The 23,443-nt window shown below is 48.3% G+C and overlaps 1 protein-coding gene and 1 long non-coding RNA gene across 8 annotated transcripts in view; one reads left to right on the forward strand and one right to left on the reverse strand.

Annotated features, from left to right (window-relative positions):
- LOC107140188 (proliferation-associated protein 2G4) overlaps positions 1 to 22,093 on the reverse strand; it is a 49,833-nt gene extending 27,740 nt beyond the window's left edge. The window contains exons 1-28 of one of the 7 annotated variants that reach the window (XM_015483237.2): positions 21,592 to 21,869; positions 18,009 to 18,160; positions 17,028 to 17,214; positions 16,213 to 16,338; positions 15,518 to 15,583; positions 15,256 to 15,374; positions 15,009 to 15,150; positions 14,498 to 14,611; positions 14,282 to 14,402; positions 12,107 to 12,180; positions 11,842 to 11,932; positions 11,382 to 11,587; positions 11,042 to 11,174; positions 10,557 to 10,647; positions 10,184 to 10,338; positions 9,767 to 9,820; positions 9,396 to 9,531; positions 8,304 to 8,423; positions 7,871 to 7,969; positions 7,480 to 7,665; positions 7,162 to 7,317; positions 6,841 to 6,916; positions 6,521 to 6,667; positions 6,324 to 6,421; positions 6,043 to 6,231; positions 5,826 to 5,897; positions 5,317 to 5,623; positions 2,974 to 5,140 (exon numbers count right to left, since the gene is read on the reverse strand). In XM_015483237.2, the coding sequence (XP_015338723.1) occupies positions 4,614 to 5,140; positions 5,317 to 5,623; positions 5,826 to 5,897; positions 6,043 to 6,231; positions 6,324 to 6,421; positions 6,521 to 6,667; positions 6,841 to 6,916; positions 7,162 to 7,317; positions 7,480 to 7,665; positions 7,871 to 7,969; positions 8,304 to 8,423; positions 9,396 to 9,531; positions 9,767 to 9,820; positions 10,184 to 10,338; positions 10,557 to 10,647; positions 11,042 to 11,174; positions 11,382 to 11,587; positions 11,842 to 11,932; positions 12,107 to 12,180; positions 14,282 to 14,402; positions 14,498 to 14,611; positions 15,009 to 15,150; positions 15,256 to 15,374; positions 15,518 to 15,583; positions 16,213 to 16,338; positions 17,028 to 17,214; positions 18,009 to 18,160; positions 21,592 to 21,673 (4,026 nt within the window). In that variant the 5' untranslated portion in view covers positions 21,674 to 21,869 and the 3' untranslated portion in view covers positions 2,974 to 4,613. Of the gene's footprint in view, positions 1 to 1,380; positions 1,748 to 2,973; positions 5,141 to 5,316; positions 5,624 to 5,825; positions 5,912 to 6,042; positions 6,232 to 6,323; positions 6,422 to 6,520; positions 6,668 to 6,840; positions 6,917 to 7,161; positions 7,318 to 7,479; positions 7,666 to 7,870; positions 7,970 to 8,303; positions 8,424 to 9,395; positions 9,532 to 9,766; positions 9,821 to 10,183; positions 10,339 to 10,556; positions 10,648 to 11,041; positions 11,175 to 11,344; positions 11,588 to 11,841; positions 11,933 to 12,106; positions 12,181 to 14,281; positions 14,403 to 14,497; positions 14,612 to 15,008; positions 15,151 to 15,255; positions 15,375 to 15,517; positions 15,584 to 16,212; positions 16,339 to 17,027; positions 17,215 to 18,008; positions 18,161 to 21,591 lie in introns of those variants that run through there. The other 6 variants (XM_048807459.1, XM_015483238.2, XM_048807472.1 and 3 more) reach the window with 6 other exon arrangements.
- Positions 1,755 to 2,505, forward strand: LOC125618045. The gene is made up of 2 exons (XR_007349271.1): positions 1,755 to 1,944; positions 2,074 to 2,505. It is a non-coding gene; the product is annotated as an uncharacterized LOC125618045 (long non-coding RNA).
- Positions 22,094 to 23,443: the final 1,350 nt, after the last annotated feature.

Below are 23,443 nucleotides of genomic sequence, written 5' to 3' on the forward strand. Positions count from 1 at the left end.
CTGAGATCACCAGTGCTTCAAATTCTGCATTGCAAGAAAGAGGAAAAACTTCTTTTTTCAGATTTAAACCATGAGTATCAACACTAAAACACATCAAAAAGGAGTCTATTCATTTCCTATTATCATCCATCCTGAAATTTAGGTTTGATTTTTTTTTTAAGAGAGAATTTTAATATTTATTTTTTAGTTTTCGGGGGACACAACATCTTTATTTGTATATGGTGCTGAGGATCGAACCCTAGCTGCACTCATGCCAGGCAAGTGCACTACCACTTGAGCCACATCCCCAGCCCCTTAGGTTTGATTTTTGAGATCTGTTTTGATGATTGTTTGGAAGCCATAAAACCTGAAATTTTCAGCCACAGGACTAAAAGCATTCCAGATATCTCCTCCCAAATATCTTTACTGTCAAATTACTTAAAAAGTTCAAGGACAAGCAGTTTCTATCTCCCTAAGTGGGTTTTAAATTTTAAAAGTGGAATTGGAAAGAGAGAAAACAGAAAGTGAGACATCTGTCCAGAGTAGCAGGCAACTGCTCAGAAAACAAATGGAATAAAGACAACTTATGACAATTCTATAATCAGTCTCCCCTTTTCTAGTACTGTTCACAAACTTGCCTAGTTGGAAGGAGAGCAGAACCTCAAAACACTGTCAAATCCCTGAGAACAATCAAATTTAAAGGCTAAGGCCATCTGCACAGATTGGAGCGATGGTAAAAATGAATAACTTCCAGAAAAGCAGACATTATCTCCAGGAGTTGTGTCAGAAGGTCCAGGAGTGCCTTCCAACGGTCCCCAGTGCTAAACCTAGGGTAAAAGGGGGCCCCCACCAGGGTAAAAGCCGAAGTAAAGAAGGAAAGGCTCTAGTAAAGCACGTGGTGGAAGCTGGTGTCAGGGACTGTAGCAAAGGAAGAGAGAAGACAGCGACTCGCATGGGGTCTAAGCAACACGTGCCGGCTCGGCTCCGGACCGCCGGGAACCGCAACAAAACAGAGTGCTTCTGACGCCAGCAGCTGGGCGCTTCCTTTTGGAGGTGGCCTCGCTGCTGCCAGAACCAGAGAAGGCTGAGAACAGGAGTGAAGGGTGAGGGGCTGTAAAGGACGCGCCTTGCCTCCTTACCAACGGCCTAGAGTCTGGGCCTGCCGGGGGCCCCTCTCTGCTCTCCTCCCGGACGCAGGCCCGCACCTCCAGACTCCAGCCCAGGCCGGGCCACTGCGTCCCCGGCGCGACACCGGGTCTTCCCACCACGCCGCCCCCCGCGGGCCGGTGCGCTCCCCTCGGTAGCTCACTCCGCAAGACCCCGCCGCTCCAGCCCCTTTGGGGATAGACCGGCACCTCTCCCTCTCAGCCTCGACTCCCAGACCCCTGAGGCCGCACTCACGGTTGGCGATGTCGCCCCCCATCTTATACTTGGTCACGACCAGGTCCTCGGCGATAGTTTGCTCCTGCTGCTCGTCCTCGCCCGACATCTTCTTACTACCACCACCAATGCAGCCTCCTTTCCCCTGAGCCGCCGCCTGTCTCCCCTCACGGCCGCACGCAGTGGCCAAAGCCTCCTCGATCCGCGAGCAGAGCGCGAGCGAAAGCGCGAGCAAGCAAGGGAGCGGGCGGGCAAGCAGCGAGAGCGAGAAGCTGCGAGCGCGCGGGTAGAGGCGCAGAGCACGCTGGGACAACGAGTCCAGCCTTCCGCCAGCCTCCAGCTGCCCTCGTGCACAGGAGAACTACAACTCCCAGCCTGCCCCTCGCGCCCCTCCGCCAGGCCCTGGGGCCTTGCCCTCCCAGGGCCTAGCACGCCGGAATCGCCGGGCACTCTGGGAAGGGTCAGGCTCCGGCGGGAAGGCGGAGCCGTTGGGGAGCATGAAGGAAAGCGTGGTCTCTCCGGGAAAAACCACATCCACCCGAGCGCTGACCCGGAGCCCGTAACAGAAGGAGGCGGGCTGAGGAAGTAGGGGCGGAGCTGCGCGGGGAATGGGTTTAGAGTTGGTAGGGGCAGGGTGGAGCCGAGGTGGATGGGCAATGTCTACACCTAGGGCGGGGAGCCTGGTCGCACAGCCTTTGGTCTCTGGATCTACAGGCGCGACCGGCCCAGCCGGTCTAATCGTCCTCGAATGCTGGGGAGGAGCACAGCGGACGTGGAAGGACAAGGAAGGGTGCTGAGAGCAGGGACTGGGCAGCGAGGCCAACTTGGGCAGCCAGACTCTGAGGGATTGTCTCTTTACTATGTCCTCCCTACGCTGAGGCTCCAGACTCCCACAGAAGATGGCATTTATTATTCCAACAATAGCCTTTGATGGAACACCTCAGGGAAATGTTCAAGAAGAGAGATTTGTTCACTCTAAAGAGAACTGTTCTGAAGTATCCTAGGTTTCATTATTACACTTGTGAAGGAGAAAGCCCATCTATAAAGCTTTTTCTAACTTTCCTAAGCATGTGGTTTTTTGTTTTGTTATTCCTAGTTGTTGCCTGTGTAATGAGTCCTAGTAAAACCCTTAAAAAAAAAAAAAAAGACTGTCCTCCATGATTGCTTTAAAGGAATACAAATAAAAATGGTATTGGAGAAAGTTGGATGGGATAGAGTAGGAATGTCTGGAGACAGAGAAAAGCAGCTATTCACTTCTGAGGAGCAAAGAAAAGGAATGCTTTCTTATCTTACAAAGTTTTCATTTGACAAACAGGAAGTTGAAAAAACTTGGGCATTTTTATTCAGACATGTATAAAAACAAAACAAAAAACTTCACTGATACAACATTTTTCCCCAGTCCCATCTAAGAGGACAGAGGTCTGAAAATAGGACTTCTTTATGTTCCACCTGAAAGCTTCTCATTACTGGATCAGAATAGCTCCTGAAAGTGCGTCTTGGAGACCTTTGTGAATCAGTTCATAAGGAGTGGAGATCATTGACAACACAAATGAGCTATGGTCTACACAAAGTGTCCAGTTGTATTTCTTTCTGAGCCCGCCGCGCCATGCATACACACTTCCTGAAAGCACAAATCTGAGTGTAGAATGAGGATGTGGCTATTGGGGTTGGGTTTAATTCAGTGCAAAACCAAGAAAACAATGCCTTTTACAAGGGCTCCATCATACAGTTTTCCTTGACACCTTATAAGAGTGAATGCACTGGGACTGAAAAATTTTGAATCTTCCATCTGCTGCTTCATTAATTTCTTCAAAGCTCAGTCCCCACTTACGGTTTTTCTTTCTGCAATTTCATTATCTGTAGTCAACTACAGGTTGAAGATGATAAATGGAAAATAAATAATTTATATAAACTGTACACCATTCTGAGTTGCATGATGTAATTGCACACCATCCTGCTGTCCTGAGAGGTGAATCACCCCTTTGCCCAGTGTGTCCACACACAGTATAGGCTACCTGCCCCTTTGTCACTTAGCAGTCCTCCATTAGACTTTTGTAGTATCACAGTGATTGTTTACCCTTATTTTACTTAATAATAGCCCCAAAGCACAAGAGCTGTGGTGCTAATAATTCAGACATGCCAAATAGAAGCCATAAAAGACTTCCTTTAAAATGAAAAGATGAAAGTCCTCAATAAGGAAAGAAAAAGAATAATATGCTAAGGTTGCTAAGATTCATGGTAAGAACATAACTATCTGAAATTGTGAAAGGGGAAAAGAAATTAGTACTAGTTTTGCTGTCATGCTTCCAACTGCAAAACTTATGGCCATAATGCATAAATGCTTAGTTAAGATGGAAAAGGCATTAAATTATAGGGCTTGGTACTATTTGCATTTTCAGGAATTGACTGGGTTTTAAGTTGTTGTTGGTTTTGGTACTAAGGATTGAACCCAGAGGTATTCTATTGTTGAACTATATCCCCAGACCTTTTCATTTTGTTTGAGACGGTATCACTAAATTGTCCAGGCTGGCCTCAAACTTGTGATCCTCCTGCTTCAGCCTCCTGAGTTACTTGGATTACAGGTATGTTACTACCTACTCCCAGTTTCACTAGAGTACCTGATGGAACTACTATATAAGTAAAGTGAGATAAAATCTACCTTACAAAATTGTAATGATTCAAAAGGATTATGTGAGATAATGTAGGCAAAGTTTAGCATGATGATTGGCTCATAATAAATGCTCAATTGATAGTAGTATCTCCTGTTTCTTCATTCCACAAAATTTTAAGCTTCCCAGTCTTTCCAGAGGCTTAAGAGTCATAAACCAAAAATTTACTTTCCTCTTCCAGGTTTCCCCCTATCTTTTCCTTAGGACAGTCTGATGGGAAGTAAAAGCACACATAACAGTCTAATCCAAATAAGTAAGAGCCTGAGAGAAAGGGACCAGGGGAGTGATCCTTCATATCTCCAGGGTGTTCCCCCTGAGGAAGCTGAGGAATGGGATTGGAAAAGCACACAAAATAGGAAAACCTTCTTCTTTCCTGGGGTTGGGAAAGAGAAGAAAGTGCACAGCCAGGTACATACCACAAAATTTTTGTGTCAAAGTCTTTAAAAGCCTCCAAAGGGTTGAATGGAATTGTCTATGACTGGAGAAATAGGGCTGAAAAGGGGAGAGGGAGTACAGAGAAGAGGGGTACCCTCTAGAGGCACTAGCTGCCATCAAATGCTCCTTGAATGTCTCAGGGAGCAGAGGTTATGTTCTCTGGGCATTAGCCTTAGGGAAAAGCCTGCTATGCCAATAATCGGGATTATCAAAAGCGGAGTCAGTAGCTTCTAAGCTACGTAGAGTTTTGAGGCGGGCATAACGAACATGAGGAGTTTGGTGTCCAGGTCCCTGGAAAGCTCTCATTTCTTCATACCCTTGTTCAGATGCTGGACAGGCCCCCATGGTTGCATATTCCCCACCTGGACCACTTCCACCACGCCGCCGATTCATATATTCATAGTCTTCATCTGGAGTTGTGCCAGCAGTAGGCATGATGGGCACAGGGTGGAGTGGGCAACTCTGTGTGCTGCCCAGCGAGGCACTAAGGTCTGATCCCACATCCATGTACTCATAACCCAGCTCCTCAAGGGAACCAGGCCTAGGAGGACAAGATGGACTGCGCCTTCTCTTCCGGTTCATGTATTCATACTCCTCATCTTCATCTTCTTCTTCAGTACCCAGGACAGAACTGAGACCCACTGAAGAAAGAGTGCCTTCCCGGGAGGAAGAAGTACCTAGGATTGAGAAGAAAGAACAGGAATGTGAACTTCATGGCAATGGGCAGAAATGGGTAGGGTAAATTAGAAAAAATGAATAGAGAGGGATGTGATCAGAGAAGAGAAAGAATTAACAGGACCTCTGATAAAGGATTAGAGGAAGATTTGAGGAAAGCCATGGAAAAGTCAGGCACCTTTGAGGTGTGTATCTGGCATAACATAACCATTGATATCCTCTTCTTCTACCCCTGGTGGGGAGAGTGGGGTGACAGGAGTAAGCAGGCTATGGCGCTGGGAATGGTAGGCGCTATCTCCACGTGGCCGTGGGCTCCGGCTCCGGCTCCTGCTCCGGCTTCTACACATTGACACCTTCTCTGTGAACTCAACCTCAGATCCTGTCACATGGCCCTCTGATGACTCTGATGCCAGGCGTGCTCGTGGCACTGGGTGCAGAGAGACTGGACGGGGACACCAATCATTTCCCCCACAAGCTGCAGAATCCTAAGGAGGAAAATAATATAAGGAGATTTATACAAAGATGAGGAAAGGAGATGTTTGTTTAGAAGGTTAGGATGTTCAGTTCCTTCATTTTTTCAGGATACAGATTCAACCTTAAAGGTTTCTAATGTCTCCCACACTACCCCTATCAACCCTATCAAATCCCTAAGACTCTGCCACCCTGCCCCTCGGCAGCAGACCTTACCTGGCAAGCCTCCCCAAGGTTACTCTGATTCATGGGCATGTATCCAGATGATGGACTTAAAAGGCTCTGGCTCTAGAATGAAAAAACTAATGAAAGGTTAAAATGAAGAGAGAAATCTATTTTTACCATAGGATCCTTTGATTAGTTAATCTGGTATCTATGTGGTTAATGAGGGCTCAGGGCACACAGTATCTTGGGCAATTAGAAGGTGTCTTACCCCACGTGGCCGACTAAGTGTTCCAACTGGTAGGCTGAGGGCAGAGCCCAGTGTGGTTGCCAGGCTGTCCTCCTCTGCCTCCAAGTCTAGGTCTAGGTCAAGTTCTGGCTCCAACTCTACTTCCTCCAGTTCCTTGTTTGACAAAGCAGGGGGCTCCGCCCCAGGTGGTATTCCAGGTCCACTCTCTCTCTATAGGGGAAGGTGATTGTTACAGTTGATCCAGATTCCAGCCAAGTTCTCTTTTCTCTAAATGTCCTTGAAATCTCCTAGTCCCTACTCACCTTTATGACAAGATACCTTGGTGGATCACGGGCCATCCTGGTAAACTCATTGGCTAGTTCTTTAAAGGTTGGGCGAATATTCTCATCAATCATCCAACCTGGGGGTAAGATGGAGCAGGTAGTATGAGAAAAGGGAATACAGCCATAGAGGAATAGGAAGGGAAGTCAGAAATGGCTGAGGTCAACAGGTAACTCACACTTGACCATAACCATGTAGACATCAATGGTGCAGATCTGGGGCTGTGCTAACCGCTCCCCCTTCTCTAGCAGGTCTGGTACTTCAGCCAGTCGGAGCCCTGCATAGGGCTCTGCCCCAAAGGTCATCAACTCCCAAACTGTCACACCTGGTACAGGAAGAAATTGACTAGTCAGTACAAAAACAGTAGACATGGGCACGATGTAAAGGGAAGGCAGAACTTGATCTGATACAAGGATCTGAAAGGCTTATAGTTTATAAGAGGAGGTGACTCAAAAGGCAGTTGTGGATTTTATATAGAGGTCACCCAGATGCACTGACCATAGCTCCAGACGTCACTCTGGTGTGTGTATTTCCCAAAGTGGATACTCTCAAGGGCCATCCACTTAATTGGAGTCTGAGGATTAAAGATAAAGGTGCCACCAGTTGATTTCCATAAATCTCTTAGCATTTCCAAGCCCCAAGTTATCTATCATATTTTTTCTTTGTTGCTCTCTGAACTTAAATTTCTGGCATCTCCAGTTTCCTCTCCTTGAATTCACCATAAAGTATCTGCTTACCTCAGAAAGAGACCACTGACTGCTCCCTTTCCCCTTGCTTCACTCCACCCCACCTCCTTTCCCAGCCACTGTGTCACCTCACCTTGGCCTCACTGTGTAAGAGCTGCTTATCATCAGGTGGCAGCAGGTCAGCCACACCAAAATCTGCCACTTGAACCTGACTGGGTGACTTGAGTAACACATTTCGGGCAGCCAGGTTCCTGTGCACCATACCATGTTCCTCAAGGTAGTACATACCCTGCAGGAGAAAGAAATAATCTAAGGATTGGGGAGTCAGTTTTTGAGAATCCCCTCTAAACTCTGAAGGCCCTCTCACAACTTAAAAACGTCAGACTTCCCGACCCTTCCTGACTACCTCCAGCTTGGCAGTTATTATAGAAATATTCCATGCCCCTCTCACCTTGGCAATTTGTACTCCCCAGTTGAGTAGCAGCTGTGGCCCCAGTGCTCCCCGGTGTTGTCTCACATGATCCAGTAGGGAACCCAGAGGCAAGTACTGAGTGACAAGTTGCAGAGATGACCCTGGGCATAGTCCCAGCAACCGAACAATGTGTGCATGGTCTAGGCTGCCAATGGCCAGCATATGCTACAAAATACAAGAGGTGTTTATCCAGGGAACAAACAGGTTCATGTATACTCAACACACACACCCAGACCATGATTTTCCCTAAAGCCAAATATTGTAGCATGGTTAACATGGTATCTGCTAACACAGGACTCTGATTCTATATGACTATATGTAATATTGTCCTCTCTCCTAGTGGCATACAGAATCCCCTTCCTTCACTTACATCTGTTACATCTTGGAAACTTTGCCGTCCACTCTTGTCCTCAATGACTTTAATGCAAACTGGAATCTTGATTGATTCACCTTCGGGGATCCATACTCCCTGGAAAGTTAAGGGTGGGAGTCAAAGTCATTTTCCCCAGGTCAGTCCTTTTCCAGAATTTTTTTTCCCCCTTTGGTAGTACTGGGGATTGAACTCAGGTGTGCTCTACCACTGAGCTACATTCCCAGCGCTTTTTATTTTTTATTTTGAGACAGGGTCTCACTAAGTTGGCAACACTGGTCTCCAACTTGCAATCCTTCTGTTTCAGCCTCCCATCTCACTGGGTTTATAGATATGTGCCACCACACCAGGTAAGGAAATCCTTTGCCAAAATCTTTCTTCCCTCTGCCCTAGATCCTTTTTCCACCTCCCCATACTTCTGTAGGTCACTCACTTTGTGCACTGTTCCAAAGACACCTGAACCGAGTACTTTAAGCTTCCTCAGCTCTGTCTCTTTGAAGATTCTGGCGAAGACTTTGTTAGCTTTCTCACTGGGATCCAGAGGCTCTATACTCTGAGGAGTGGATGGGAAGGAGTTTCTCAGGAAAGCCCAGTCTCATGTCCCTCTCCTACCTGCTCCCCATAGATGGATACTAAAGGCAGCAGAGCCCAATGAACTAAGGGCAGGAAGAGGAATAGTCATTAGTCCTGGGAAACATCATAAGCAGATTGAGGAATAATAGGCCCTGAGAATTGAGGAAGTTTTTTGTGCTTTTTTTTTTAATATTTATTTTTTAGTTGTAGTTGAACACAATACCTTTATTTTATTTATTTATATGTGGCGCTGAGGATCAAACCCAGGGCCTCGCACATGCTAGACGAGCATTTTACTGCTGAGCCACAATCCCAGCCCCTGTTTTTGCTTTTTAAATCAGGAGTCAAGCAGTTTGGGTTTCCCCTTTGAGAGAATAGTAGGAGGGGGCTGAGGAAACTTAGTCATACTATCACCTTAAGGGTCTTTTACACAATGTTCTGGCTTTGGAAAGCATTTTCACATACATTATCCCCTTTCACCCACCCTAGAAAGAAGAATGTTAATTTCTCTGTATAGATTCTTAAACTGAGGCACAGAGAAGGCACATAACTTCTTCAAAGTCACATAGCAAAATATTATCTTTGTGTGTGTGTGTATAGTACTGGGGATTGAACCCAGGGATGTTCTACCACTGAGCTATAGCCCCAACCCTTTTTTATTTTGAGCAAGGGTCTTGCTAGGTTGCCTGGGATAACCTTGAACTTTAGAAGCCTCTATCTCAACTTCCTAAGTAGTTGGGATTACAGGCATGCACCACCGTACCCAGCTCCTCATATGGCAAATTAATGGCAAAATCAGAAATATAATGTAAGCCTCCCAATTCCCAGTGTTCTTTCTAGTGGACCATACTATTTCCTTGAAGAAAGGGATTAAATCTCCAGAGAAAGAAGAGGAAAGCCTCATCCCATCATTTATCCCTGGGTACCTCTCAAAATTAAGCTAAATACTCACCTCACCCCGTTCCAAATAGCGTCTCATAGCCCTTTTATTCTGAATCCGGCGCCCACGCCAATACAGAAAAGTGCCACCCAGAATCAGGAAAATCACTGCCAATCCTACTGTCAAAGCCATTGCCAGATGGGTTTTGCTATGGAATACAAAGAAACCTAGGTGTATTTACATCTCCCTCACAAACGTCATCTATATTTGTGTTAAAGGTATAGTGCAAATCTGGAGCAAGTTAACATTTACATATATATATATTCTTGAGCAATGAAGGGGTTAACCTAAATCTTGGCTCTCCCCAACTCAAGTTAACCACCCTCTCTCCCTAGTTTCTCTCCCAAATATACCAGCTTCCAAAATCTCCAAGCCCATCTTACCTGATCAGCACCAGTGTTTGGCCTAAACAATCTTTTAGCTCTGGTCCCTTACACCTAGAGAAGAAAATCACCCTCTTAGATAGGCACTTGGACAACAGAGACTTAAATCCAACAGCTTAACATTAAAAGCTTATTTCAGAACCTACTATGGGATCCCATCCTGGGCTCCAAAGTCTATCCCAAGACTCAGTTTCCATCTTCAGCTTACCAGCCCTCTCCAATCCTCCCTTAAATGACCCAGAGCTGAGGTTATTCCAGGTTCCTAAAACTGAGTTTGCCTTCTTCCTCCAATCCATTACTACAGAGCTGGGAGTGATTCTTAAATCACAGTCCCTGTCTTACTTCTATTCCACTTACCCTAGATCTGTGCTTCTACCCTTTTCCCTGACCCCCTCTTCTTATCATCCCATCACTAACCCCTGGGTGCAGTTCTCATGGCAGGGCCGACATTCATTCTGAACATCCGGGTATTTGTAGATGGGGCCCTTAGCACCTAGGACTCCATGAGGGCAGCTGCTCACACAGTGGGGCCCATCTCGAAAATGGGCACACTGGGCACAAGCATCAGAGCCCTGGGTAGAAGAGAGAAGGTCAGGATCTTAGAATGGGATCCTAATGTTAATTCCATACCTTCTAGCAAGAACCAACCCAGCCATTCAGATGTATTTACAGGATCCTCCACACACTCTATCATTGTCTGGTCTCTTTATGCCATGATGGGAATTTGAATATATCATTCCTTGGACACTCTAAGTCTTGCCCTTCCCTGTCTCCCTTAGAGGTACTATACCGAGCCATTGCATGTGGCAATGCCCTCCATGGGTTGGCATTCCGGGTGGCAGGAGAAGCATTCAGCCTCCTGGGCAAACTCACGAGGCTCTCTGCAGTGAGGGATAAAGGAAGAGGGGTCACTTCCAAGTCCTGAATTTAATTCCCTGATCTTGCATGAGGATCTCCTACTTCATTGCCACCAAGGCTGTCAGGTGCCACCTGGACAGCTACATCCCAGGCCTACCCAACCCCTTTTTTTGCAGGGGGTGTATAGAGGATTGAACCATCCAGTGGGTAAGTGCCCAGTGCCCACATTCCCAGCCCTTTTTATTTTTCATTTTGAGACAGGGTGTCACTGAATTGCTTAGGGCCTCACTAAGTGGCTGAGGCTGGCTTTGAACTTGCAAACTGCCTGTCTCAGCTTCCCAAGTCATAGGGATTATAGGCATATACCACAGTGCCCAGCACACCCCATCCCTTCTTGACTGCCTCCCCTCACTGTACCCATTTAGAAAGTTGCAGTGGGTCACACAGACACCCCCTCGGCTGTAGTTTCGACAGGATAAGCATTGACCAGGGCCTGGGCCCCAGCATCCTCCAGAGGAGCACAGTGGGTCACACACTTTGCCCTCTGCCACTGGAAAAGAAGGGATAAATTAGGAGAGGAGTCTGAGGACTTCTGGAAAGCCCCCTCCTGAATCCTTCCTCATTATTTCTAGCCTAACACCCCCCTTCTCTTTGGTTCCATCCCCCAACACTACTACCACATCTGGGACAGAATAGTCCTTACATCCTTGCCTTCCTGACTCCTTATTCTCACCACCCACTGGGCCTTTTCCCTCACCACAGTCTCTGCGGGGCCGATTATGCTTGATGTCTAGTCTTTCTTCTGCAGGCCCCCGAAGCAGCCTGGTCCAGTTCAGAGAGTGATGGTAGCAGAGCTGCCGATTGGCACTTATGTAGATACGCCCAGCACTAATTTCCTTTAGGGATCGCAGGCCCAGAGATGTGACATTCAAGTTCTTCATAATCAATAATGAGAAGCCCCGGCTGAGAATAAGGAGACAGGATGAGAGGGCAGACTACAAATGGAAAATTAAACATGTAGAGGATTCATTTTTCATTCAACAAATCTGTTCTGGGTTAGTCAGACCCACAAAGGAAATCTCCCTCCTTTTCCTTTTTCCCCTTTCCCCATCAAATTTGGAGAACCTTTGGGCCTGCTGCATGAGACGTTACTGTATATTTTTAAAAAGATTACTCAACTGTCTGGAGCTGCTACCACCTCCAGACCCCTTACTCACTTGTAAAGGCTTCTGCCTCCAATGGTTGTCAGGTTGGAAAAAACACTGAAGTTATGCATGTGAGGAGGCCAAGACTGGATGTTCAGGTAACCTGAGGGATTAAAGAAACGCATATGAGCAAGGAGCCATCTCCCCTTCCTCTTTTGTAGTTCTTTTGGCCCCTCGCCTATTCCTTGGGACATGATTTTCTCAAGCAGATACACAGCAGTTTTTACCAATGGGTCATCTATTCCTCCAAGAGAAGGCAGCTTCTTCTCCCACTCACCTGTGATCTCTCGTACTGTCCGGAAGACATTGAGCTTCTCAGGGTCCAGTGCAGGGATCTTGTGCCAGGGATCTCTGGGGAGAACAGTAAAAACTGGTCAATAAGGTGGAGATATAACTCGGTAGTAGGGAGTACACTTGCTAGGCAAGTGCTCTACCACTGAACTCACCCCTAACCCAACTGAACTTGATTTCTAAAAGCCATTTTCTACCCAAATAAAACAGGGCTCTTTGAAGAAAAGATTTCAGCAGGGAAAATATAATCTGAGCCTACAGACCTTGTGCTAGAAAAGAAAGGAAGTGCTCAAAGAATGCAGGATACCCATGCAAAGAGCAGGGAGCCAGCTTGAAAGGGCTCCCAATGGCCAAAGGAAAGGACACCCAAACAATAAAATAAATAATGACTGTAAAGGTTCATAAACAATTGAATATTAAGTATCCACACTGATAAAATAAATCAGGGTTGGGAGTGTAGCTGGAACACTTGCCTAGCAGGTACAAGGGTCTGGGTTCAACACCTAGCACCATTAAATAAATAAATAAATAAATAGGAAGGAGAGACTCTTCCTAATTCTAGAATGCCAACGAATAAATGCAGAAGGAATAAGAGAATTAATTTATCATCCTTAGGCATAATAAATTATTCAAGCAAATGTCTCTTAATATATTAATTGCAAAGGGGCATAATAGTAATTATAGTGGAAAAAACTATTAGATATCTCCTTACCCAAGTTAGGAAGATTATCATCAGCAATGGAACAAATCAACAACATCCTTTGTATCCTTGATATGATGTACCACAAATACAACATCTGAGATACGGCTATCAAAAATGCCTAATTTGGCTAGGGATATATAGCTCAATGATAGAACCCTTGTCTAGCATGTGTGAGGCCCAGAATAATTAGATCCATGCCACCAAAAAAAGAAAGAAGGAAAAAAAAAAAAAAGAATGAGGATACATCCAACAAATCCAAATTGAAAAATATTATACTAGTTACCTGACCTGTACTCATCAACAATGTCAATGTCATGAAAGATAAGCAAAAACTGAGGAACTATTATAGATTAAAGGAGATTAAAGAGACATAGTAACTGTATGTAGGACATTAGTAGAACAATTAGTGGATTCTGAGAAAGGTCTATAAACTAGATAATATTTGATTACAATGTTTTTTGTTTATTTTGGGTTTTTCTTGGGGAGTTGTGGTACTGGGGTTTGACCTCAGGGACACTCTAACACTGAGCTACTCCCCTAGGCCTTTTAATTTTGAGGGGGAGACAGGGTCTCGCTAAATTGCCAAGGCTGGTCTCAAATTTATGATCCCCCTGCTTCAGTCTGTACTGTTGGGATTACAGGCATGCACCACAGCACCCAGCCTCAATATTAATTTTTTTATTTACATACAACTACACTTTGGTTAGATAAAAAATGTTCTTAGGGCGGGTGTAACTCAATGGTAGAACAAACACTGAGCAGGTGCAAGGCCCTGGGTTCAATCCCTAGTACCAAAAGAAAAGAAATGTTATTGTTTTCAAAGAATACACACTGAAATATAACAGAGTTAAGGGAGCATATGTCTGAAGCTTCACCCTCCAGTGGTTCAGAAACACAATACTCTTGAGTAGTGTGTATGAGTAGAGAGGAATGATAAAATCATGTGTGGTATGTTAACATTCGGGTAATGTGAATAAAGAGTGTATAGAAAATATATCATTCTTGCAACTGCAGTGTAGATCTAAAATTATGTGCAAGTAAAAAGTGAAAACAGCAGGTGGCTATAGTCTTCCCCATCCCATTCCTACATACACAGTTTAAGTGCTAACCTATGGATCAGAAAGTCCCTTTGCCCTTTGTTGTTCCAAGGAGGAGAACTAGAGAAAAGAGCTAGAACAGCATATTTCTATCTGAAATTGAAAGACAAACTTTTAGACACTGTCCCTGTACAGCATCAGTCCTCAGAGTGACACTGGATTGCTAAAGGATGTTCCCTGAGGGGATTCAAGCCCAGGATAGGAGGTTGAGTTCAGCATTCTCTCAGTTCCTTTACCACTGCTAAAGTTTTATGACTTACATTCCTGATCAGCTCTACATAGGGAAGGTTTAGGCTGATTAAATGAACTGTGTGGGTGGTTGGGGTAGGACCTGGGGAGAGAAGGCACAATCTCTACTAACCCATTGAGGCCAGTGATAAGAAAGTCCAGGTTGCCCAGGATCTTGGTGCAATTCACAAACCCATCGATGTTGCTGGAGTCCACAGTCTGGAAGCGGCTCCCAGAGCCTGTCCCCTCACAGGCTGCAAATACAAAAGAAGCTCAGTGAAGGGAGGTGGCCTGACTAGTCTCAGAGAAAAGGATGTCTCGTCATAATTTCTTACCATCTCCTACTCACCCTTAGGGCATAGCCCACCACAAGGCTCACATATCTTCAGCCCATTTTTATCTACTTCCATCTTGTCAGGAGGACATGCTCTGACACAGGAGGTCTGATCCACCACAAAGTTATCTAGAGAAGAAGGCACCACTAGAGATGAGCGGGGAACACTGCCAACATACCAATGGAATGCCTCCTCTGAGTCCTTGCTCTGCTCTGCACTAAATTTGCCCCATTTTAGGTTACTTAAGTGCTATCCTATAGATTAGAAAGTCCTTTTGCTCTATGCAGCTCCTAAGGGCCATAGCTGGAGGTCATGCAGATGGAACAATGAAGTCTGCTCTTTGTTGCTGCTAAAGGCCATAGTTGCTAGGAGGATAGGACACAGAGGTCACTCATGGGGGAAGTTAGTGATCACAACCATTTACTGTCTAGGTTTCCTATTTGTCACCTAACTCAGTCCATTTTGACTCTCAAAAGTATGTCTAAAAACCTGCATCCACTATCCTTGTTCCTTCCTGTCACTTACGAGGACAACTGGCTACACAAACTCCTCCATACTGGTACTTGGTGTGAGGATTGGGTTCCAGCTGGAAAGTTAGCTTGTTGTACACAAGGGGCTGTGGGCACCGGGGCACACAGGCTCCACTGTCATTGAAGTGTCGGCAGGCCTAAGAACACAGATTGAAAATTTGTGGCACATACACAGTACCCTATTTCCTCCCCCAAATCCACATCCCCATTTCAGAACCCAGGCACACAGAGTGAATACGTACAAAGCAGTCAGTGTCCTGAGGGCCTGAGCAGCCCCCTGCACACTCATCATGACAGCACTGGTTGGGGTTGGGCCCAAAGCAGTGGCCATTACATTGAGGGGCACAGATGGTCTTGGTTACTATGGAAGAAGAGAAAGCATGGCTGTCAGGACTCTTTGGATTGAATTCTGAACCCTTAGTCCATTCCTACCCTCAGACTGACACAGGCTTGGGTAGGCAGGAATATGAAACTTGAAGTTTTTAGAGGGAAATTCAAACCCACATGTCTGGCAGTCTTCTGGTCCAGGACCCCAACATCGCCCTTTGCAGACCTCATGACAGGGGAGACCTGATGGGGAGGAAGAGAACGCAGGGGCTGTCAGGTCTAAGATAGGCTTGCTTGCTTGAATCAACAGGGTATGATGTCAGCACACAGGCACCTCAATCCCGGGAAGCAAAAGTCAGGGCAGTGTCCCTCCCCGCCCTTGGAGAGCAGGGCTGGGCTCAAGTGAACCTGTCAACAATGGGTGGAGCCCCCGCCTCCACACCGCCCACTGGGCAGCTGAATGGGAGGGACTGGGGCAAATGCCAAGCTCTGCCCCAACCCCAACCCAGGAACTCAGTTCTTTCTGGGCAAACTGAACCCAGCAGAAATTGTCCCTGTGAATGAACAGGGAGTACTAGATTCTGGTCAGTGTAGGCAGGGAGATCTTAGATCAGAAAGAGTAATGGATGTGCAGTGCAAAGACCTGGCTTCCCTGATTAGTACCCGGAGATTTTGGCCCCCTTTCCTAATACACTGCTTCTGTGGTTTGGATTCCAGGAGACTGACCTGGTATCTTCTGACAGGCTTTTGGGCCTAGGGCTTGAGGTGACTGTTTAGTGGAGGGGCAGGTTCAGACTAGGGATGTAATGAACATGGGAAAGGAGTCATTGATTTGGTGGGACAGGATCATAGCCTTGATCATAGCCACTCACAGTTTCTGCCATTGTCCTTCACCACTATCTCAGCATCTCGGTCTCTCACGATGTCCCTCCAGTCAATTGTGTCCATGTGGCAAAGCTTATCATTCTTCTCAATATAAACGCCCCCTGACAGAATCTCTGAGGTAGGGAAAAGAAGTGACAAGCTAAGGAATACAGCATTCCTTTTCCCTACCTCCCGACAAGTCCAAAAGGACACCAGGGACCCGGGAGCAGGGGAAACACGGCAGACAGTCCAATCAGATCCTTCACTGCAGGAAAGGCTTGCCTTCTAAGAGGAGGAGTCAGGCCAAAGAAACTCCCGCCTCTTCAGACACCTGTCCAGATCCGGTTTAGCCAGTGGAGGAGGGGAAGGAAAAGAAAGGACATCTCTGACTCAATGCCCCCTCCCCCAGGGCCTACCTGAGTGTTTTCCAACTGACTGGGACAGGGAGAGTAGAAGGTTGCCTGATGGTATTTAATCCCTACAGTCCTCCATCTTGTGGGGATTGGAGAGGGACTGAAGGTAGGATTCCAGGGAAGGAGGCGTATCAAGGTACACTGTACTTTGCAACAAAAGGCATGGGTAATAAACCCAGCTCCAACTCCAGCCCCACCATGACATAAGGACCCACTCTCCTGAACAGATGCCCTGAGCTTCCTACTGGAATCCTCTACTTAATGAATGGAGAGTCTTTAGACCATACTGGTCAAGGTGTTGAGCATCTTAGAAAGAGCACTTAGAGTGAGGAGTCTTGGGTCATCATCAAGGAGGTGCCTGCCAGCAGGATGGCTGAGGGCAAGGCCAGAAGGAATCATCAGGAACTGACCGGTGAGCTGAGTGAAGCGGAGCTGGCGCAGAGCGTGGCTAGAGTTGGTGTTGTAGTTCAACATGACGAAGATGGCGAACTTCCCATCATAGACCTGGGTCCCTCTCACCACTCGGAGGTTGGGCAATGGTAGAGTAGAAAATTCATTCATGGCCACAAGGACATAGCCTGTCACCTCTCGGATCCACTGTGAGGGGGCAGATTATGTCAATGAGAGAGACAATGGAGCAAAAGAACTTAGTCCCCTTTCCCTCCTTAAGGAATTAAGAAATCCCTAACTCTTCTTTTTTGTTTCAGTGCTGGGGATATAACACAGGGATATAACACATGTTATAACACATGATATAACACATGTTAGGCAAGCACTCTATCTCTGAGCCACACCCCTACCCCCACTCTGGCATCCTTAACTCATTGCCCAGGTTGGCCTCCCAGGCTTAAGTGATTGTCCTGCCTCAGCCACATGAGTAGCTGGGATTACAGCATGTGCCATTGTGCCTGACCTCTTTGAATTCCTATTCTGGAGTAGGGGGTAAGCTATGTCACATTACTGTGTCATTTTGGTTAGTGAAAAAGGCAGTAAAAATAACTGAGGAATTCAAGTTTGCTACCCTATTCTTCTCAGACCTCCTCATACTAGGGAGGAGGGTCCTGGCTTAGTCCCTTCCCCATCTCTCCAAGTGCCTCTGGGTCCTCAGGTCCTTAAGTGTCTCCCTGTATTAGTCCCTAATTACTTTGTACCACCATCTGCCCCTGTCCCTGCCTAATGGCCAGTACCTACACATCCTTGGCTACAGCCTTCAGATCAGAGGTCCCAGATTCCAGCCACTGTCTCCAAAATTACATAGCTTTGAATCTTAGGACTTACCACTGAGTCTTAAGAATGCTAAACTCAGCAAAGGATGGTCCTAAAGGAGGGAAGGAGTCTCCTTTGTACAGAATAAGGGAGAACAGGTTGAAGAAGGGATCAGACACTCTCACCTGTAAGAAGCTGAGGTCAGCATTGTGTCCTGTGAGCACAATCTCAAGGTTCCCCATCACCACCTCACATCGCTCGTAGAGCTTGTGTAGTGTCTGGTATTGGTTCTCAGCATCACCAGTCACACTCAGCCCATTCAGGGTCCCGGGACACACTATTCAAAACAGAGGAAAAGTGGCAGAGGGCTGGATACAAAGTTTTCAGTCCCATCTGCCATCCCCCAACAACACTCCTTTGGTTGCCCTCTTCTAGTAACATTAAAGAAGGATCAAAAGGCAGCTGCCGCTGACTCTTCCTACTAGGGACAGACAGAGGTGCCAATCATGGCCTAAGAGTCTCCTCCCTTTTCAGAATGCCCTCACCATCCCCTGAATGGAAAGTTGACAAGATTTTCTTTTTCTACCAGGGCCCTCTGGAAGTCTTTTTCAGGTTCTACTTTGGGTACAAAAGGGTTAATCCAGAAGGAAGACATAAGGGACTGTTCCCCTCCTGGAGGGAGAAGTTAGGCAAGGACCACAACTTTGATTACCCTCCTCTCCCCCTCAACCAGGCCACTGACTTTTCTACCCCTGTCCTGCCTCTCTCTAGGTCCTGGAATAAATATCTCTTTGGGGTTAGCACACAGCCCCTATTGTGTCTACTGAGGGTGGGATGGGGGCAGAGGTGGGGGCAGTGCCCGGGGCCACAGTTCAGCCCACAATGAAGCAATTCTATCCAGGAGGAGGGGGCTGCCCCACCCTGTCCCAGATGCCGGTCCTCTGCAGAGTTTGCACCCCCCTTCACACATACCCCTCCACCCTGGAGCTTTGGGCTCAGACAAGTGACCTCACTATAGGGGGGAGCTCTGCTGGTGATGGTGGTAGGGTCAATGGCAGCTTTGTCTTTAAAGCTGGAAGATAAGAAGCTGGCAGCTTCCCTCCTCCTAAACTCTGGCTTCCCTTCTCACTCCCTTCCCCTATCCCAATATATTCCACTCACTCAGCATCCCTTTCCAGCCCTAAATACAGAGAAGCCTGGAGGGAAACAGCAGAAGACACTGCCACACACACACTCCCAAGCCTCCTACCAATCTCATTGTCAGAAGAGCTTCATTAAGCCGACTTCCAACGTGGCACTCCTCTCCACACAGTGGAGGACAGCCTAGACAAGGGTGCAAGCACCTAGCAGGCAGTCTTGGGTTTTCACTTTCCTTTGTAAATATGAAAGACAATGGGCAATGGGAAATCTTGGACCCTGAAGCCTTATGTATACCTGTCTCTTTTCTCTGGCTCAGTGAAAGGCCGGTGTGGAGGGTGGAGAGTAGGGGAATAGATACCACCTGTTCCAGCCACCCTTCCCTGAGGCAGTGGCAGCCCAGTGGGAGGCAAGAGTACAAAACAGAGGAGAGGGAGATTGAGAGGCTCCAACGCCTCCTGCTAGATACATCCCTAGTCTGACCACTTGATCTTTGAGGGTTCCTCTTCCTATCACTCCCCTTGAAGGGAAGGGGTGGGCTAGTCTCAGCCAAGAGGAGTAAACAGGCAGGGAGGTCCCAGAGGAGACTGGGAATTCTAGGGTCCTTGGACTGAATTGAAAGAGACTAGGAAGGTTAGTCATTTCTGGAACAGTCCCACCCCAACCCCCTTCCTGGAAGGACACCCCCTTTTCTAAGTTAAGGCGCCAACCCTTCTTCCCAGATAAGGGAGGAGCCAAGATTTCTTCACAGGGAAGTGATATGTGCATGGGTACAAGCACAACAAACACACACGTGAACACAGCTTCCCTGCTGGCCCAGAAATCGACATTGGTCTGCCCTTAGGATCCTTATCAGGAAGTATTGCAGGTGGCAGCATCCATCCCACCTGCCCACAGCTCGGATGCAGACTTTATGTCTGTGTGTGGAAGGCAATAGTTCTATAGTCCCAGTTGTCTGACACCCTGAGGGTAAAGTCCATGTTTCACACAGGGGGCAAAGGGCCTGGGCAGGAAGGGAGTATAAACAACAACTCTGGGGAGGAACCAGGCAACATGGGGAGTAGGGCAGGAGGAAGGGAATTATAAAAACCCCTGCTGTACCCAGGAACCAGGAAAGCATAGGAGAGCCAGTGTCCCTCCTTTAGTAGAAAACATTGGGGGTGGGAGACAAGAATGTCCAGCCCCCCCTCAACCAGAGGCCTCCCCTCTGATGTCCCCCACCCCCATCACAGTAGGGACAAAGGGGCTATAGAAGGCCTGAGACAGGGCCGGATGCCCAGAGGCTACAGGATCCAGATAAAGGGTAAAGACTCAACCTTGTCTGCCTCCTGCCTCTCTTATGGAGGGTAGCTAGAATCTGGGACTCTTGGGTTCAGGGTTAAAGATTCCAGGGGTCTGGATGGGACAGTGATAGTCATTCCACTGGCCCCTCCCACTCCAGTCCCCAGACCACCTCCCTCCACCAGCAGGGAGTGTTCACATCTCAAGATCCCAGGGGCTAAATTTAGGCCCAGCAACTGTGGGGGAAGCACAGGTGGTTTCTCCCACTCCCATCCTGGGGAAGGGGCCCTAGCTGTGCCAAACCCCAAGCAGAGATCTGGGGGGAGGGGGGAGACTAACAAAACTCTAATCCCACCACTCTTCAGGTGTCCATAGTCCCAGAGACCCTCACATGGTTGGGCTCAGATGGCATGGGACCGGGAAGAGGAATAGAGATGAGTAACCCAGGACTCTGGAGTTAGACAATAAACAGAATGAGAGAGGGGTAGGAGTAAGGCCTAGGAATGACTTTCCAGGACAGAAGGTTCAGAAGTAGGCAAAGTACCCACTTGGTCCTCAGGGAAGAGAAAAAGTGAACAGAAATAAAGTCTGAATGTCATTTCCCCTACAACATTTCCCCTACCTGGCCCTGTATATAGTAGATGCTCAATAAATATTAGTTGAATTGACTAAGTGTTGACAAAGAGAGGTTGGTCAAGTTGGGGTCTAGCCAGCTTTATGTTGAGGATAAGCAGGCAGCCAGCCTCTGTTGGGCCTCTCACCCTGGTGTCACCTGGACTTGGCCCAGTAGTTAATCTCAGTACTCCCCAGGGCAGGCCCCAGGAAGAGGAGGTGCCATTCCTGTTTTTCCAACACCAGAAAACAACAACCCCCTCCAACCCTCCCACAGCTCCGCCCCTGTGGGCAAAACAACGAAACTGGGGGTTGACGAAACCCAGGGTGGGGTGAGAGCCAGGGGTGCCAGAAATCAAGATGGGGCCCTTCCGCCAAGGACCACTGCCCACCGTACCCACAACAGCTCCCATGTTTACAGAAAGGAGAATCCTGCTCTTCTCCCTGCAAAGCCCCTCAGAAGTGTGAAATACTGTTTCAACATCAATCTTATCAGGGGAGACCAATTAGAGGATCTGCGACGCCCTGAAGAAGAAGGGGTGAGCCGTCCAAGAATGCAGTCTCTGTCCGCACCACGCCGAGAACCCAAGCCTAACCGACCCCTCCCAGGTGGTCACAGCAGACTCAGGGTCGCACCCCCAGCCTGGCACTCCTTTGCCCTCGCCCCTGCCCTCAGGGTCTGCACGCATTCGGTCCGGCTCCCAGATTCCAGCCAGTTGGTGCACCCACGCCACTTACCTGCCTGCGAGTTGCCCACCTCGGAGCCCCGAGCCAGGCTGAGAAGGAAACCCAGCACCTGCAGAGCCCGATTTGCCTTCATGACTCCAGCGGAGAGCGAAGAGGGCCCAGCCGAGTCCGGCCCGGGGGCCCCTGGACTAGGACATCGAAGCGACAGCCACCTGAGCCGCCAGCGAATTGGTGGCGGCGGCGGCGGAGGAGGTTGCAAACTGCAATCGGAGCCGGAGCCGAAGTCCGGAGCGGGATGGCAGGGGAGGGTGTACGTCTGGGAGAGAGGGAGGGAGGGAGGGAACGTAGAGGGAAGGGGGTGAGTCACGGCCGCGCCCCCTCCCGTGCGAGGCTGGAGTAGGGATTGCCGCAGTCTCCGACAGCGGCCCAGAGCGTGGCACCCGCGCCCCACCGACCCGCAGCGCGGCCAAGCAGATCGAACCGGGTGTCACTCTAAAATTTCTTTAGGAGCTGGGCTAAGGGAAGATCGAGATTCGAAATGCCCCCAATTCGGGGAAGGCATTGAATGCGGTTGGGGAGAGAGCTCTAAAGCCCGGCCCCCTGAAAGTTGGCCTCGCCCCTTATCCAAATCACTCAACTCCCCTAGCCGGTTGGGTCACTTGAGGGATTTTCTCTGAATGTGAATATTTCTCTGTGTGTTTTTGAGTGGGGAGGGTCGGACCCCCCGCCCTCTCACGCTCAGTCCACCTCAGTTTCCCCGAGACTCAAAGCCCCATAATTCATCCACCCTGCCCGGGAACCCGAGCCCCAGAGGCCGCGTGAAATTGCACTGTCTCCGGCCGCTTCCTCCTCCAGACCCGGCGCCGGCCCGGCCTCTCCGGGGGATTTGGTTGGGAGGCGGGGGGTGGTTTCCAGCCTGGGAACAGACCCCAGAGCCCGCCTTCCCACTTCGACTCGGGGAAGGGCTCCCGCACCTGTCGCTGTCCCCTCTGCTGCCCCTCACGGCTGCCTGGGCGAACAGCTGCCTCCCCTTCCACTCTGGAGTGTGTGTGACCGCGCCGTCCGGGCGGTTGAAGTTTCCGCCGCTCTTTTAGGGACCCAGATGGGCAGCCCGACCCCACCACAGTCTCTGGCACCCTCCCAGGCGCGAGAAAGGAAAGAGAAGGGAGCAGTGAAGGGGAACGCGAATAGGTCACCAGAGACTGAGTGCACTAAACGCACGAACCCCTGGGACCTCCTACATCAGCTCCTGCATCCAAGTACTGAGGTTGTCGGCCGCGCGGGGGTTTTTGCCCCAAACCCTGCTAGTTCCCGAAGGAATCCGACTGGCGCCCCCTTGTGCACAACCCGCGACAGTGAAGCCCCACAAGACGTTGTATTTCAAATCCTTTAAATTGGCTTCACAAGATCTTGAACAGAAAGCCTAATTATTTTCCCAGAGACTTGGAAAACAATAGACTCCCCGCCCCTCTGGTACTGGGGATTGAACCCAGGATTGAGCCCAGAAAAGCGTTCTACCACTGAGCTACATTCCCAGACTTTTTTTTTTTTTTTTTTTTGGAGACAGTCACGCTAAGTTTTCTAACTGGCCTGGAATTTGCCACACTCCTGCGTCCCAAGTTTCAGAGATAGGTTCGCTCGTGGATTCTTGAGGAAGAAACACCCACTACCACCACACACATGCCTCAAGACTAGAGGCTAAAATTCTTTCCTGCTCAGTATGGAAATATACCCAGAGGATTCATTCTTTGCCAAAGGTCACCTTCCCAGGAGGTTGGCCTCACCTGGACCTGGACCTCTTGCCCAACAGTGTTACTAGTAACAATAGCAGCAAAACCATTACCATGTATATATATTACCATGAAACAGTTCGTTTGCAAAGCATTTCCCCAAACTTAGTGCC

Source organism: Marmota marmota, unplaced genomic scaffold, assembly GCF_001458135.2.
Source record: "Marmota marmota marmota unplaced genomic scaffold, marMar, whole genome shotgun sequence".
Taxonomy (NCBI): Eukaryota; Metazoa; Chordata; class Mammalia; order Rodentia; family Sciuridae; genus Marmota; species Marmota marmota.